This window comes from Epinephelus fuscoguttatus, linkage group LG8, assembly GCF_011397635.1.
Source record: "Epinephelus fuscoguttatus linkage group LG8, E.fuscoguttatus.final_Chr_v1".
Lineage (NCBI taxonomy): Eukaryota > Metazoa > Chordata > Actinopteri > Perciformes > Serranidae > Epinephelus > Epinephelus fuscoguttatus.
The window spans coordinates 10885733-10903969 of record NC_064759.1 but is presented as its reverse complement, the minus strand read 5'-3'; the positions used below and the strand labels follow the sequence as shown (position 1 = coordinate 10903969).

The 18237-nt window shown below is 40.9% G+C and overlaps 1 protein-coding gene across 1 annotated transcript in view; it reads left to right on the top strand.

Annotated features, from left to right (window-relative positions):
• Nucleotides 1-18237, top strand: part of LOC125893022 (uncharacterized) — a 158527-nt gene that overhangs the window by 92021 nt on the left and 48269 nt on the right. The window contains exon 18 of the mRNA XM_049583427.1: nt 212-255. Coding sequence (XP_049439384.1) covers nt 212-255 — 44 coding nt within the window. The remainder of the gene's footprint in view (nt 1-211; nt 256-18237) is intronic.

Here is an 18237-nt window from a genome sequence, read left to right as displayed (position 1 = left end):
ACAGTCACACAGAATGTTTTAAGTTTAATGAGTTTAGTAATTGTTGCAGGACTTTTGTGTTGGATTGCTTTAGACTGTGAAAGTGTTTATGATATTGTGAATTTGCTATATCTACTTTTGAGGTAACTGAGCCTTTTTAAAGTTGATTATACTTTCTATGTTAGGTTAGAGTTTAATCCTCTGAGTCATTTTAAATGTCTTTTCTCTGCAGAGGAACACTCAGTGGATGAACATCAACCTGCAGTGTTGGAGAGAGTGAGTCTGACTTTGCACATCACAGCTTTCATTCAGTAGATGCAGGTTGAAAACCATCCTCATCCTGAACATCATAAATGGTGATGCAAATCAAACCAAAGGTTTTAAATTGGATGGTTCTCACTGTGTTGAAGGGTAACTTCTGTGTTTTCTGACCTGGGGTCCGTTTCACAAAGCAGGTTTAGTGAAAACTCAGAGTCTGTTAACCCTGAAATGAGGGAAACTCTGAGTTTTCCGTTTCAAAAAGGGAGGTAACTCAAACCAGAGAAAGAGGGGTAACTCTAGCCTGTTTCAGAGAGAGAGGTAACTTAAGCTCTCGGTCAGTTACCGTAGTAACAGACTCTATGAACCTAACCTGGTCGGGACCAGGTTTTTCTCAATGAACCTCGAGTTTCTCTCTGTCTCCGCCCTCTTTCAGAGCCACACACTCCATTTGATTTCCTCATTCATTCAGTCAGCAGGCGAGTTTTGGCGTAGCCTAGTTCTGCCGTCTGTCATTTAAAAAAAATCATTAAAAAAATCAGAGTCAGTATATTAGAGGTCCATTAGGCACAGTAGCTGGCGACTTTTTTCACTAACATGGCATGTCCTTTTGATAACGATCCCGTGGATGAAGGTGCAGCATTACTGCGCAGAGAATTAAATATTCGTTGGGAGATGGTTATCAGACCGCGCACAGATGTTTTAGCATTTCCACACAATTATCTTTTTGAGCTGTACGTCACGTCACAGTCCATCATCTACCTACACAACCTAATCCGTCCTTACGTTTGCAACATTACTAATCGTAGTCATGCTCTCACATCCCAGCAGATATTGTGTGCTGCACTGTGTTTCTTTGCAAATGGAATTTTTTTTGTACAATGTCGGAGACGCTGAACATTTGCGTGAGGCAACTGTATGCAGAGCGGTCAGAAAAGTGTGCTCATTTTACGGGCATCTGCCTTCTGCATCTGCAGAGTAGAAGTCTGTGTTAGTTTAAACAGGCTTAATTATTTGACAGAACATGATATAGATGAGAAGACATTTATGTGTGTGAAAACAGCATTATGTTGGGGATAAAACAACTGCACAGTCAAACAGCCACTTAATATTTACTTTACAATGTAAAACATGATCAAAATGAGGTACCCCCATGAGATTATGCCGAGGTCTTACCTGTTTGAACAATGTTTTTATATTTCATCCTAAACTGCTGCCAAGTGCGCTTCTCCTCCGGGATTGCACCTAAATGAAATAAATTAATAGGCTACCATTTAAGCAGTTTCCCCCTGTAATATTATTGTGATTGCAAAGGACTACATTTAAACTTCTGCATTCTCCCACGCCGTTGCCCTCTCTTTTGCAGCTGCAGCGGTGTTGCACTTCTTTTTGAAAACGTGTTCAAACTCGCAGTATGAGCGCATTAAGATTTCTAATTCTAGTGGGGTGAAAATGCAGCCCTCCTCTTCCCGTTGCCATGGTGACTCGTCGAATCGGGCTCCATTGATGCTGGCTTTTATAGTTTTGGTGCGCTTAACTCCAGGTGAAACTACTCCGAGTTGATTAAACTGATTCAAATCAGCTGTTCTGGAACCGGAAACTCAGAGTTTCCTATCTCAGAGTAGATCAACTCAGAGTTCAGGATTAGACTCAGAGTTTGTTGAACCTGCTTTGTGAAACGGACCCCAGGTGACACAGATGATGAGCTGATGACTGATTAATGTTATTCTACAGGATGAGTTAAGAGCTGTTGAATATTGCTACCTTAATCTAACTTGTGAAGAGATGAGGACTTTAGTCCACTATAAGGAAATGGCTCTTAGAACTGTGATAGGTGGAAATGGAAAAAAAAGACTTTTTTTTTTTTTCAAATATTTTTTTACCTGCATAGACACCTTTATTTGACAGTTACGAGACAGGAAATCATGGGAGAGAGAGGGGATGTGACATGCAGCAGAGGTCCTCCGGCCAGGATTCGAACCGGGGTTGGCTGCGTACGTGGCATTATACTTTGCTATGCCATGGCCACCCCACACTAGCTTTGTGTCCCATCTTGGCCACCCCAGTAAAAATGTCCTGGATTCGCCACTGACTGGAGCTACTAGCCCGCTGTGGAGCCTCGTGCATCCCCGCTCCAGGTAGACCGCGGTAGGACGCTGTTGTTGTTAGCCTCACTGGAGCTACTAGCCCGCTGTGGAGCCTCGCGCATCCCCGCTCCAGGTAGACGGCGGGGGAACTGCCCATTGGTCCAACAGCCCATTGGTTCGACATCCCATTGTTCCGACCATATTAAAGCCATTGTTCCGAAGTCCGTTCCGAAATCATCATGATGCCTTGTGGTTAAGGTTTGGTTAGGTTTAGGCACAAAAACCACTTGGTTATAGTCAGGAAAAGATCATGGTGTGGGTTGAAATGAAAAAGAAAGTGACAAACACATAAGCCGTGAGCGTGCTCCGCCTCAAGCCTTTCCCAGCTGACTCAGAGCCGGTCGCGGCGCACCATACGCCCGCCGCGAGCCGTTCAGCACCGCGGACAGTCGGATTAATGGGATGTCGAACCAATGACATGGACCCGACGGCGGCAGGACGCTGTTGTTGTTAGCCTCCCTGGAGCTGCTAGCCCGCTGTGGTGCCTCGCGCATCCCCGCTCCAGGTACACGGAAAAAAAAAAAAATTAAAAGAAAATTATGATCACAAGATGTAAACATGCCATTGTCTTGTGCAAGTGCTGGAGGTTCCTGTTTAATGCTATAGCAACTGCAAGATCAGCAGGTGGTTAAGAGCAAAAGGAAGTCTATCATATGTAAAGCGAGAGAAACAGAGGGTCGGACACAGGACAAGGACAAGGTCACCCGGAGGACAGTGAGACAAGACGTCACACCAACTGACAACCATTGTTATCAATGAAGTATGTACTTGATAGATTAGGGGAACTGAAACCTCCTGTATTCAACGCCCAGATATACTGTATAAAAACCTGCAGTGTATGCTCCTCAGGGAGCCTATTCTGTGTAACCTCATCTTGTGTGTTGCACTGTGAAACGCTCCTCTTGTACAAGATAATAAACTACAAACTTAAACTTTGATATTTCGGCTCTGGTCTCTATTTGCTTTAAAGGTCATTACAAACCAATTCTTATGACAGGTAAGATGAGGGCAGTTGAGTTGATTTGCACGCCATTTGTTCTTATAATATGCTGGGCTAGCTGCGTTAGCTGCCTCACCTGAGCTGCACTAGCTGCATGGTGTTGACACACTCAGGCTGTGGGCCAGGATTTACCTCTAGATCACCAGCTAGGAGTAACATTAATAACAACTCATTGTGGCTGTTGTGACATAGATAACTGTATGCCAATGCTGGCTTATGACTGTGAAAGCTGCTGTTAGTTTTTTGTGTGGTTAGACAGCGTCGAAACATTTCTATACGGGAGGAGGTGTGTCATTAGGAGGCTCCGAGGGTAGAGGATATGAGCTCAGAGGGGAGGGATCATGGAGCACAGAGGGAGGGTGTGTGTATGTGTGTGTGTGGGGGGGGGATGCTTTTTTTCAAATCTTTCTCATCGTCTTTCTAAACTAGACCATGGCTTTAAGGTTCATAATAAAACATTATGAAAGCAGATGTCTTGGGTTACAAACAACAGGAGGTGATATCATTAATTCACGGGAGGAATCGATAAGGGAATCGATAAAGAATCGGATCGATGAGCAGAATAAATAATGGCATTGATATCAATAAAATTCTATCAATTCCCATCCCTACTGAGTTTACACACACACACACACACACACACACACACACACACACACACATGTTAGGCTACTGTACTTGAGGTATTTCTACTTTACTTGACTATTTCCAAGTTATTCTACTAAATTCTTTCACTTCACTGTATTTTGAAAGCCAATGTTTTACCTTTTACCTCACTACAATCCTGTACAGATTAATCTGCTCAGTAAATCAAATAATGTCTGGGACCCATAATATACCTGCTATTGTTCATGTGTGAGAAATGTACTTTTTATTACAAAACTACGCAACTATTTTGATAGTCTACTTCTTTGCTCATGGACACAGCACCATTAAAACGCAAAGATAGTGAACAAGAGTGACTCTGGGGTTGGCCTTCACTTTCAGTGGCGATACTGTTTCAAAGAGTAACTGACAATTCCTGCGTATTATACCTTTAACTGAGCCTTATATTGTTGTATATCTGTTCTTATTTCTGTTCTGTTTATTTTGTCTTGCATTCTTGGCGCTCTGATCTAGAGCTGCAACAATTAATCAGTTAATTGATTAGTTGTCTTCCATTAAATTAGTTACCAACTAATCTGATTATCAATTCACTGGTTTTGAGTATTTTTCTAAAGGAAAAAGCTTCTTAAATGTGAAATGGCAACTGAATATCTTTGAGTTCTGGACGAAACAAGATATTTGAGGACTTCATCTTGGACATTTTCACCATTTTGTGACATTTTATAGACCAAACAACTAATGAATTAATAGAGAAAATAATCAACAGATGAATCAACAATGAAAATGATAATTAGTTGCAGCCCTACTCTGATCATTAAAGAGAGACACCATGTTATTTATCATTGAGATGTATATGAAACAACAGAGGTATGCATATTGTCTAAGAACAATACTGCACATTGTTCTGAAGTCTTTATCTTATCTAAAGTTTTTAAATGTATTTATATTTTACAGCTCCTTGATCCTCAGCAGCAGCAATTGAAAAAAATACAATGGCAGAAGGTAGGTGTATTATATGGAAGCGAATCGTGACTAATATTTAAATTAAAATGTATTTGCAGAAATGCTTTTTCATTTTAAGAATGTGGCTGCATTATTTGACTCATATATAAAATTAATCATCAGTCATCCTATTTGCATTTTAATTTTCTTCTTCAAGACTGCTCATTCTTTTACTTAATTAAAATGAAAAAGAAAAAGTCATTTGAGATTTAATTTTCAAAATATGCCCCAGCAAATAGATTCCAAAATTCAATTTGAAATGTAAAATTTGAAAATTAAAATGCATTTCCAGAAATGCTTTTTCATTTTAAGAATGTGGCTGCATTATATCAATCAACCTATTTGCATTTTCTTCTTCAAGACTTCAAGACACATAGACATATATACATAGACGCCGCATTGACTGCCGCTGCCTATTGGAACTGACGTCCTCGCCGGCCGCCATCTTGGATGGGTCTCGCTTCGGCTCCACAGTGCATTCACTTCTATTGAGAAAGGAGCTGTATGCACAAGTAAAATAGAATAACTCACTGAATTTTCAACTGATTTTCACGCGGTTTGGTTTGTTACAAACGGCACACGTGTAGTTATGATACAGGATGCTTTCGTACATTAAAAATGCGGGATTTCATGCTTTAATACTTTCTGCAGATAGCAACAGCATGTTATTTAGGTCACAACACAGTTCTTTTATTCACCTCAACCCCAGAGTGGAATATATATATATATATATATATATATATATATATATATATATATATACACAGTACAGGCCACACCTTTGGACACACCTTCTCATTCAATGCGTTTTCTTTATTTTCATGACTATTTACATTGTAGATTCTCACTGAAGGCATCAAAACTATGAATGAACACATGTGGAGTTATGTACTTAACAAAAAAAGGTGAAATAACTGAAAACATGTTTTATATTCTAGTTTCTTCAAAATAGCCACCCTTTGCTCTGATTACTGCTTTGCACACTCTTGGCATTCTCTCCATGAGCTTCAAGAGGTAGTCACCTGAAATGGTTTTCCAACAGTCTTGAAGGAGTTCCCAGAGGTGTTTAGCACTTGTTGGCCCCTTTGCCTTCACTCTGCGGTCCAGCTCACCCCAAACCATCTCGATTGGGTTCAGGTCCGGTGACTGTGGAAGCCAGGTCATCTGCCGCAGCACTCCATCACTCTCCTTCTTGGTCAAATAGCCTTTACACAGCCTGGAGGTGTGTTTAGGGTCATTGTCTTGTTGAAAAATAAATGATCGTCCAACTAAACGCAAACCGGATGGGATGGCATGTCGCTGCAGGGTGCTGTGGTAGCCATGCTGGTTCAGTGTGCCTTCAATTTTGAATAAATCCCCAACAGTGTCACCAGCAAAACACCCCCACACCATCACACCTCCTCCTCCATGCTTCACAGTGGGAACCAGGCATGTGGAATCCATCCGTTCACCTTTTCTGCGTCTCACAAAGACACGGCGGTTGGAACCAAAGATCTCAGATTTGGACTCATCAGACCAAAGCACAGATTTCCACTGGTCTAATGTCCATTCCTTGTGATTCTTGGCCCAAACAAACCTCTTCTGCTTGTTGCCTCTCCTTAGCAGTGGTTTCCTAGCAGCTATTTGACCATGAAGGCCTGATTTGCGCAGTCTCCTCTTAACAGTTGTTCTAGAGATGGGTCTGCTGCTAGAACTCTGTGTGGCATTCATCTGGTCTCTGATCTGAGCTGCTGTTAACTTGCGATTTCTGAGGCTGGTGACTCGGATGAACTTATCCTCAGAAGCAGAGGTGACTCTTGGTCTTCCTTTCCTGGGTCGGTCCTCATGTGTGCCAGTTTCGTTGTAGCGCTTGATGGTTTTTGCAACTCCACTTGGGGACACATTTAAAGTTTTTGCAATTTTCCAGACTGACTGACCTTCATTTCTTAAAGTAATGATGGCCACTCGTTTTTCTTTAGTTAGCTGATTGGTTCTTGCCATAATATGAATTTTAACAGTTGTCCAATAGGGCTGTCGGCTGTGTATTAACCTGACTTCTGCACAACACAACTGATGGTCCCAACCCCATTGATAAAGCAAGAAATTCCACTAAATAACCCTGATAAGGCACACCTGTGAAGTGGAAACCATTTCAGGTGACTACCTCTTGAAGCTCATGGAGAGAATGCCAAGAGTGTGCAAAGCAGTAATCAGAGCAAAGGGTGGCTATTTTGAAGAAACTAGAATATAAAACATGTTTTCAGTTATTTCACCTTTTTTGTTAAGTACATAACTCCACATGTGTTCATTCATAGTTTTGATGCCTTCAGTGAGAATCTACAATGTAAATAGTCATGAAAATAAAGAAAACGCATTGAATGAGAAGGTGTGTCCAAACTTTTGGCCTGTACTGTATATATCATGTATCAGTGATTATAAATCAAGGAATTTAATTTACATTATTCTGAAATGGCCCATTCTTCATAGTCAATCAATCAATCAATCAATTTTATTTATAAAGCCCAATATCACAAATCACAATTTGCCTCACAGGGCTTTACAGCATACGTCATCCCTCTGTCCTTTGGACCCTCACAGCGGTTAAGGAAAAACTCCCCAAAAAAACCCTTTAACGGGGAAAAAAATGGTAGAAAGCTCAGGAAGAGCAACTGAGGAGGGATCCCTCTTCCAGGACGGACAGACGTGCAATAGATGTCGTACAGAACAGATCAGCATAATAAATTAACAGTAATCCGCATGACACAATGAGAGAGAGAGAGAGAGAGAGAGAGAGAGAGAGAGAGAGATGCAGGTAATGACAGTAGCTTACAACATTATTGAAAGTAATAGTATTATAGTTATAGTTCTAGCCACTGTGATACAATGTGTTGAAAGTATGTATTAATATCTGGTAGTATACATGTGTGACAATAGTCATATGTGTATAATAACAGTAGAAGTATGACTAATGACTAATGATGGCAGCAGCAGCAGGAGGCATCTGGCAGGACCACGACAGCAGCACAACCACACACGTCACGCTGTCCAGGCACCGCTGCGATATGAGTTAATCTGAGAGACAGTGAAGCACAAAGGCTCCGGAGAAGAGACCGAGTTAGTGACATCCAGAATGGCCGAGTTAGCAAGATGCAGTAATAGAATATGAGAGAGAGAGAGAGACAGAGAGAGAGAGAGAAGGAGAGAGGGTGCCCGGTGTATTATAGGGGGGGTCCTCCGGCAGACTAGGCCTAAGTCAGCCTAACTAGGGGCTGGTACAGGGCAAGCCTGAGCCAGCCCTAAGTATAAGCTTTATCAGCTTTTTATCAAAGAGGAAAGGCTTAAGTCTAGTCTTAAATGTGGAGACGGTGTCTGCCTCCCGGACCGTAACAGGAAGATGATTCCACAGGAGAGGAGCCTGATAGCTGAAGGCTCTGGCTCCTGATCTACTTTTGGAGACTTTAGGGACCACAAGTAACCCTGCGTTCTCAGAGCGCAGTGTTCTGGTGGGATAATATGGCACTATGAGCTCTCTAAGATATGACGGAGCTTGACCATTTAGACCATTTAGCTTTATAAGTTAACAGTAGGATTTTAAATTCACTTCTGGATTTTACAGGGAGCCAGTTCAGAGGAGCTAAAACAGGAGAAATATGATCTCGTTTTTTAGTTCCTGTTAGTACACGTGCTGCTGCATTTTGAATTAGCTGGAGAGTTTTTAAGGACTTACTAGAGCTACCTGATAATAGGGAGTTACAGTAATCCAGCCTAGAGGTAACAAAAGCGTGGACCAATTTTTCTGCATCTTTTCGGGTCAGGATAGGCCTAATTTTCGCAATATTACGCAGATGAAAAAATGCAGTCCGTGAGGTCTGTTTTAAATGAGAATTAAACGACAAATCTTGATCAAATATTACTCCGAGGTTTCTTACGGTAGTGCTAGAGGCCAGAGCAATGCCATCTAGAGAAACTATGTCATCAGATAAAGAGTCTCTGAGTTGTTTGGGGCCAAGAACAATAACTTCAGTTTTGTCTGAATTTAACATCAGGAAATTGGTGCTCATCCAAGTTTTTATGTCTTTAAGGCAGTTATGGAGTTTAGTTAATTGATTACTTTCTTCTGGCTTCATCGATAAATACAACTGAGTATCATCCGCATAACAATGGAAATTTATCGAGTGATTTCTAATGATGTTACCTAAAGGAAGAATATATAGAGTAAATAGGATTGGTCCGAGCACAGAACCTTGCGGAACTCCAAAACAAACTTTGGTACGTAAGGATGATTCATTATGAACGTCAACAAACTGAAAACGATCAGATAAATAAGATTTAAACCAGCTCAGTGCAGAACCTTTTAGGCCAATTAAGTGATCCAGTCTCTGCAGTAGGATTTGATGGTCAATTGTGTCAAACACCGCACTAAGATCTAATAAAACAAGTACAGAGACAAGTCCTTTGTCTGAAGCAATCAGAAGGTCATTTGTAATTTTAACTAGAGCTGTCTCAGTGCTATGATGCACTGTAAATCCTGACTGAAATTCCTCAAATAAATTATTATCATGGAGAAAATCACACAGCTGGTCTGCGACTACTTTCTCAAGGATCTTTGACATAAAGGGAAGATTAGATATTGGTCTATGAGTGAGTAGGACTACTTTTAGTTTTGGTACTTAAATAAATAAATAAATAAATAAACTTTATTAATCCCTAGAGGGGAAATTGATCTGGTCACCAGTGCATAAGAAATGACACAGAAAAACAGATGCCACAAAGGGCTGCATAAAATATACATACAAGTCAACAAACAATACAGAAATGTACACAGACACTCCCAAGAAACACTGATTGGTGGCAAGGATCTACAATGCAGTGATGCCAGTTACAATAATTGCATCACATTCCAAAACAAAACAAAAAACAACAGCTCCAATAATGCACAATCCAATATAATACTGCAGACTCCAGTACACTTCAGGGTTGAGGCACAGTGTGGAGTCTGTGGAGGAAGACATAATTTAGGCCTTTACTTTGCTGTGAATACAGCCATACAGAAACAGGTAGCATTAACCTTTATAGACAAGCCTTATAGCTGTGGGAACAAATGTCCTTCTAAAACGCTCAGTAGAGCATTTTGGCATTAAAAGCCGACCACTGACAGTACTCCGCAGGCTGCTGAATATGCACTGCAGAGGGTGACTATCATGATCTAGTATGGACTTCAGCCTCCTCCTAGTTCTAACTTCCATAACACTGTCAAGGGAAACACATGGACATCCAACTATGGATCCAGCCTTTTTAATAAACTTATTGATTCTGTTTTTATCATCGGCTAAATTGCTGTTGCCCCAGCGTACAACAGTATACAATAGCACACTGGCTACAATGCTTTGATAAAAAACATTCAATAAGCAGAGATGTGATGTAAATCAAGTGACGTCTGAGACCAGCACCTTGATCTAGTGACGTTACAATCCTCCTTCATGACTGCCCTTGATCATTATTATCCCCTGATGATTTCATCTATGGCTTTCTCTTCATGTAGAACCTCCTCCTGTTGAGACTCTTTTCAGTTAACATTGTCAAGTGATCACCTGAGAACCACCTCCCCCACTAAGTTATCCCTTGATCTTGCCTGTGTGTCACATTGTAAGGCTTGAATGCAAATGTCCTTACTTTCTGCCTATTGTTTCTGTACTGATCACTGCCTTGGTCTTACTGTATAAAATGCTTCCATTTCATTTGCTCTGGGTCAGTCCAATGTCACAGACCCACTCTGTGTCAGTCCACTCACCGATGCCCGGACATCTAATAAACTTCCAACACCACAGCAAACTTTGAACTAGGACTTGAGTGAATTTCTTCAACAACACCCAGGTATTTATATGATGAGACAATCTCAGTTGGGTTTCCATTAATGAAGACTGGAGCAGGCTTGTCTTTATTTCTTCTGAAGTCAATAACTAACTTTTACTGACATTTAGGATTAAATAATTGCTCTCACACCATTTGACAAATTTATCAACTTCCTCTCTATACTATCTATCTATACTACTACTCGTGCTATGAAGATTACAATTCATCAGTTTAGAGGCCAGCAGATGTGGCTGAATAGTGTTGAATGCACTTGAGAAATCGAAAAATGTCACTCGAACAGAACTACCAGCTTTTTCCAGATGACTATATGCTATGCAGTATATACAGGAGAGCATCGTCAACCCTGACTCCTTTCCTGTAAGCAAACTGGAGAGGATCCCGATAAGGCTGGACCTGCATAGCAAGAGGCTCTAATATTGGTAGGCGGACATTAAAGTGCCATAACTAAGCCATGTCAATTAAAACTATAGTGTCAGAATATGAAAATGGAAACATTCAGTATTTTTTAACCTACTCTGAACAAAAGTAGTGTAGTACTATTACTAGAAAGTCATCTGAATGACATCAAATTATGAGGATAGAGCAGTCTTAATATTCATCAAATATACAGAACTTAGAACAATCAGACCCTGCAACAACAACAAAATTAACAAATTAGAAATAATGTAAACTCAATAACACACAATCCCTCACTCACAGATACAGAGAGAGAGAGTGAGAGACAGAGAGAGAGAGGTGGGTAGAGATGTGTGTAAAAGAAAACCAAAATAAATAAAACCTAGCCATTTCCCTGGAAGTCATAGAAAAACTCAAAAACACACATTCACTCAGTTTGTTCATGCCAGGTTGACAATCTTGACATCAAGGAGACCCTAACACTTTCTCAGAACAGGAGATGAGGAGAGGAAAGCTCTGGTCCTGCACTTTCATGTGATATGCGTGGCATTTCTGTGCGACCCTGCATTCGCGAGTAATCCATCCAAAAGTAATGTGTGTGCAAAGCCGTATGAAAGCTTTGTTACACATTATTTTAGTGTAATTTTTTAAACATTTTTTTCGCTGTTAAAACATTGGACTACCTTGTCGGAAAGCCACGATTCCACTGTTTCACGTGATATGTGTGGCTTCTCGCTATGACGGACGGTCACGGAGAAAATCCACAGAGAAGAACAATCAATTGCCTTACTTTTATTCGCTGTTTCCTCTGGTCACGGGTCAGAGTCGGAGGCTGAGCTGCACGAGTCTGCTCTCACCTGCGCGTGCAGTTGCATGCAAAGGATTATGGGGAATGTAGTCATACAGTCATATTACCGGCTCTGCAGGAGAACGCAGCTATATAACTACCGTGGCATTCCCACGATGGTATGGAGAATTTATTTTATCGTGACACCGTGAAATTCGACATATCGTTACATGCCTAGTCTCAGGTAATTAAGCTCTTTAACTTGCCCTTTTTTCTTGGGGATAGGAACAAGACAGGATGTTTTCCACATAGTTGGTAACTTTAAAATTTTTGGTGCAGAGAGTGAGCGTGAAAAAATATGATGGAACACATCACACAACTGGTCAGCACAAATTTTTAGGGTGCGGGGATGAACCCTGTCAGGACCCGCTGACTTGTTTGTCTTAATTCTCCTCAACTGATGGCAAACTTGGTTGACTGTGATGGTAACAGGAGGACATGTACTATTACTATTTCTCTGCTGTAGTGATAAGGAAACCTGAGCTTGTTCAAGAGAAGAATCAAGCTTGTCAAATCTGGCAAAGAATGAATTGACCTCATTGGGAGTTACTCCCTCCTTCTGGAGACCCCCTCTGGTGACACCACAGCCAGTTATAGATTTCAGACCATTCCACACAGCCTTGATATTCTGGTCCTGCATTCTGTCCTCTATTTTATATTTGTACACAATCTTTGCCTTTCTAATAACACTTTTCAGCTCTTTCTGTGCTGCTCTAATGTTATCAGTATCCCCATTGGCAAAACCTTAACATCCTTAGTTACCCATGGTTTGTTATTTGAAAAGCATTTGATTGTTTTACAGGGAAGCTCTTTATTGACACAGAAGTTGATGTAGTCAGTTACTCTACTGGCCACATCATTGTCCTCATAAAAGATAGTCCGATCAGTACAATCCGACCACACCCGCACTAATTTAGTGGTTGCAGGCTGCCTGTGTACAATCGGGTTATATTTAGTGCTAGGGATAGACCGATATGGATTTTTTAGGGCCAATGCCGATACCGATTTTTTTCCATCACCCTTAGCCGATGACCGAGAGATGACTCAAGTTTAAAATAAGAAACATTTATTGAACAGTAAAAAATACTAAAACAAGATGGAAAGTTGAGGTAGAACAGGTAGAATATTATTATTATTATTATTATTATTATTATTATACATTCAAATAAAGAAAAGAGTTCAGTGCTCTTAAATCTTCCAGTAATGTCTTTATAAAATAAACAAATATTTAAGCTGAAGCATAAATAAAACAACAACTACTGTGCACAGTAGGATTCGCTGCATGTGTGCTGCAGGGTCTTCCGGCAACACAGAGCTGCCTGTGGATGCCTGTCTGTAAATCATGCCAGGGAAAAATAAATCCGCGAACCCACGCGCGTATCGGCCGATGCCGATAGCAAGTAAAAAACTCAAATATATCGGCCGATGTATCGGTCTATCCTTATTTAGTGCTCAGATACACTAAATTGTGATCTGATTGTCCTTGGGGAGGTAATGCATGTGTCATACCTATGACTTAGGTGAGGGAAGTGTGACCATCACTAGAACCAGACTCTTCACATAGGTCAACAAAGGATGACAAGCACATACTGAGGCAAGGTGCAGGGTGATTTATTTTCCCAACATCAAAAGCAGCAAAACGGGAAAAATCCTGGATTGCCTGCAATCAACAATAAACCAATACAAAAGGATTCAACACCAGAAAAGAGAAAATTAACAGTAATGAATCCAAATAAAGTAGTAAATAAACAAAGAAAATACATTTTAACCATGGTTTTAAATACAAATAACATAAACTTCACCTTCAAAGAAAGATGTAAAGAGCTCCCCACAGCACCTCTTTAGCGGGACTCAATGAACTGGGAAGGTGGTACGCTGTTCTTATACTCTATAATCCCGCTCACCAGCACAATCCATTTTAATATCACATTATCTGTTTTTTTAACTGTAGTCGAGGTCATCCTCTGTTCACACTTTTAATATTGTTTGTGCAAAATCCATATGCTTTTAACACAGGGATCCATTTTCACATTAACCATTAGTGTCCATTATTGTCTTTTAAAGTTGCTTTGTCACTTGGTTTGGTCCATCTACACACCTCCGTAATGCAGGTGTAACCAGTCACTGCAATCAGTTCACAATCAGTTCACTATTTAAGCAGTGCAAATCCAGCCCATGGCTCTTTAGAAATCCAGGAAGTAATCCAGGTAATGGTGTGGCTGTTGTGTGGAAAAATGACTGTTGAACAAAGGTGATATTTCAAGCTTGTCAGTCGAAACTCTGGGCCCAGCTCTGCCACTGATTGGCCAGTGTGACATCCTTCATAGTACATAAAGAACATTAGCGACACATAGGCCTAACAGAAACATGCGTTCGTTTGGGGACAAGTTAGTGGACACGTTACTCGTTCCACAGGCGAAGGACCCCGGACACATAGCCTACAGTAAATACACCAGTTGTAAGTAACTTTTAACATAGCCTACATGAGTCTTTGTGCCTCTTGACTCCTGTCCCCTAACTAACGCTTGTTTCTCTTTCACTAACAATATTTTCACATGATTAAGTCACATCCCCTTATTTCCTCTGTAAACCTAACGCTACAGCAGCCTACAAGCATGCTGTGTCAATACATCAGCTCAGACACTGTTAGAAATGTAGTAGGCTATTTAGCCTAATAACATCATGCTACAGCAGTAATAATGTCAGCTTTAGTCAAATGGCTCTAGCTCTCCCGTAAATGTCATAAACTCTGGACACATTTTCCCTGTATGTTGACATGATAATGGCCGCGTTTCCCAGATCGCTTAAGAAGCTTAAGAAGATCTTTCACTTAACTTAAGAAGATCTTTCACTAAGAAGGAGTTTTAAGATCGAGCTGACCCACTCTTAACACTCTTCTTAGCCACCAAGCGCTCACAGATCCAGCCGCGGCACATTAATATTACACTAGCCTAAGCAAGGAGATGTTGAAACAGTGATGGGGACAGTGATGAAGTGGTGGGTGGCTGTAATGTTAGGTTTACAGAGGAAATAACGGGATGTGACTTAATGGGGTGAAAATATCGTTAGTGAAACAGAAACAAGCGTTAGTTAGGGGACAAGAGTCAAGAGGCACAAAGACTCACGTATGTTAAAAGTTACTTACAACCGGTGTATTTACTGTAGGCTATGTGTCCGGGGTCCTTCGCCTGTGGAACGAGTAACGTGTCCACTAACTTGTGTTTCACTAACGTTCTTTATGTATTATGAAGAATGTCAGACTGGCCAATCAGTGGCAGAGTTTCGACTGACACAGAACCGGCACGGTGCCGGTTCCCGAACATAATTAAGTAGGCTACTTACAACTGCATGAAAGATAATCTGATATTCTGTTTGTTGTTGGTTATTTCCTTAAAAAACTACGGCTTTATTGTCGTAATATTATGACTTTAATCTCGTTAAATTACGACTTTAATCTCATAATATTTCGACTTTATTCTCATAGTATTATGACTTTATTCTCAAAATATTACGCCTTTAATCTCATTAAATTATGACTTTATTCTCGTAATATTATGACTTTATTCTCAAAATATTATGATTTTAATCTCATAATATTTTGACTTTATTCTTGTAATATTATGACTTTTTCTCAGTTATGACTTTATTCTCGTAATATTTCGACTCTATTCTCGAAATGTTCGAATTTTTTTTCTTCAATGTGACCCTAATACTCCGTCGTATAATACTCATGTACTTTCACTGGAGAAAGATTTTGAATGTAATACTTTTACTTGTAACAAAGTATTTTCTTCAGTGTGGTATTTCTATGTTTACTTCAGTTAAAGACAGGGCTGCTGGGGTACCCTGTGTAGTTTAGTCTTCTCAGTAAATAAAATAATATCTGGGACCCATAATATACCTGCTATTGTTCATGTGTGAGAAAAACACAAAGATAGTGAACAAGAGTGACTCTGGGGGCCTTCACTTTCAGTGGCGATACTGTTTCAAAGAGTAACTGACAATTCCTGCGTATTATACCTTTAACTGAGCCTTATATTGTTGTATATCTGTTCTTATTTCTGTTCTGTTTATTTTGTCTAATTGATTAGTTGTCATCCATTAAATTAGTTGCCAATTAATCTGATTATTGATTAACTGGTTTTGAGTATTTTTCTAAAGGAAAAAGCTTCTTAACTGTGAAATGGAAACTGAGTATCTTTGAGTTCTGGACGAAACAAGATATTTGAGGACTTCATCTTAGATATTTTCACCATTTTTGTGACATTTTATAGACCAAATAACTAATGAATTAATAGAGAAAATAATCGACAGATGAATCAACAATGAAAATGATAATTAGTTGCAGCCCTACTCTGATCGTTAACTCCGTCTTGATGACGACGCAGGACGCGTTCGAGGAGAGATGTTGTTATTGTACTGCAGGTCTTCTGTTGAGGGGGGATGTGACTGTGGAGGAATGAAAATTATCATTTTTAAACAGGTCATGTTTCGACGGCGTCATGTTTCATTGTGCTGGGAAATTAGCATCGCTAAACAGGCCAGCGGGCTGAATGGTCTAATTAAGCAGCGCAGAGAGGATTGTGTGTGCTCAGAGAAGGATTGGAGTGTGTGCATGAGTGTGTGTGTGTGTGTGAGTGTGTGTGCGGTGATCAGCATTCGCTCTGCATTCTTGGGGAGATGAAAGCACACTCTTTGTGTTCATTAGCGTTAACGTGCTACCTGTGTGATTTGTACAGCCTGTCTCTGAATGGAGAATCAATGGGGCATCGTGGCGTTTATGACGCTAATGCACTGGCTGCCTTGTTAGGGATGATTACTGCATAATGAGCTTGAGCTAATCAATGAAATCCATCCCTCTTCACTAGGGTTGGGAACAATTAACCGATACGACCGGATACGGCTGCGTCGGTAGCAGCCTCCTCAATCGATACGAATCAGCTGAGAATCCTTAGATGAATCGATTGTAGAGTCATGGATTCGGTTATCGCGAGACTAGCAATTGGTTGACTGGCTTTAACAGTTTGTATCTCTAAAACAACGCGAGAGCCGGCGGCATGCTCCGGACCGTAGCAGGCATTACTGACAACGATAATGGATGTAAACATCAGCGCCAGCTTGACCGGTGGAGCTGAGGAACAGAAGCTAATGCTGGTTGGATAAACCAGGGAGCAGCCAAGCCGCAGCAGAAACTAAAGGTGAATCCTGCCGGTTGTGGGTTGAACGCGGGGTCACAGACACAGACAGAAATACCTATTCCTGTCAAATACGGCGGCCATAGTGCTCCGCGGCGCAAGATAATGGCTTACCGGAAGTCTTCGTCGGTGTCATGACTGTCCAGAAATACCTGAACAGCCGAGCCCTGGCAGCACACAGGTATGTGACATTTCAGAGGAGAAATGAGCAGTTCACATTTCCACAAACCTCAGCGCACTTTAGGGACTGTTCTTTACTTGTCAGAGGAGGAGGGTGGCTGGTTGATTTTGATTTTATTTATTTATTTTATTTTGACCCCCCCCCCCCCCTCTTCTGAGCTAACATGCAGCTGTGTCGGCTGAGCAATGCAACTAAACCATCGTCTCTTTTCTTTGTCCACAGTACCATGGAGCACGTGACCCCGGAGATGCTCAAGTATCGTTGGAGCCTGAGGAGGAAGAAGTCCACCTGCGTGCCAGAGGCCAGCAGACCACATCAGTGGCAGGCAGACGAGGAGGCTGTACGAAAGGGCGAATGCAACTTCCCTGTTCAGGTGAGTATCCAAAGCTGTTACAGTGCTCGTCCATTCTTAACCAGAGAAATATAACAGTCATATTTCAATATGTTTCTTTCCCAGAGGGAATATTTCACAGCATACCACAATAAACACCATAATTATCATTAGGATTTGTCAGTAAATTAAAGGATATATACACACATATATGACTGAACATAATGGTCAAAATGTCACAAGGTCATGAATGTAATCTCCCAGTTTAGGTGTGGAGTAACTTTACTGTGTGTATATAGTGACATGATCCTCAGCTGAATAAATCAAAGGGCCGCACAAAAAGGTAAGGGAGAGTTTTCTGGGTTGAGGCCGAGACTGCAGTTCATTTATCATAGCTCATGCCAGTGCGTCCTGTTTAAGGACGCTCAACAATTGCAGGTGC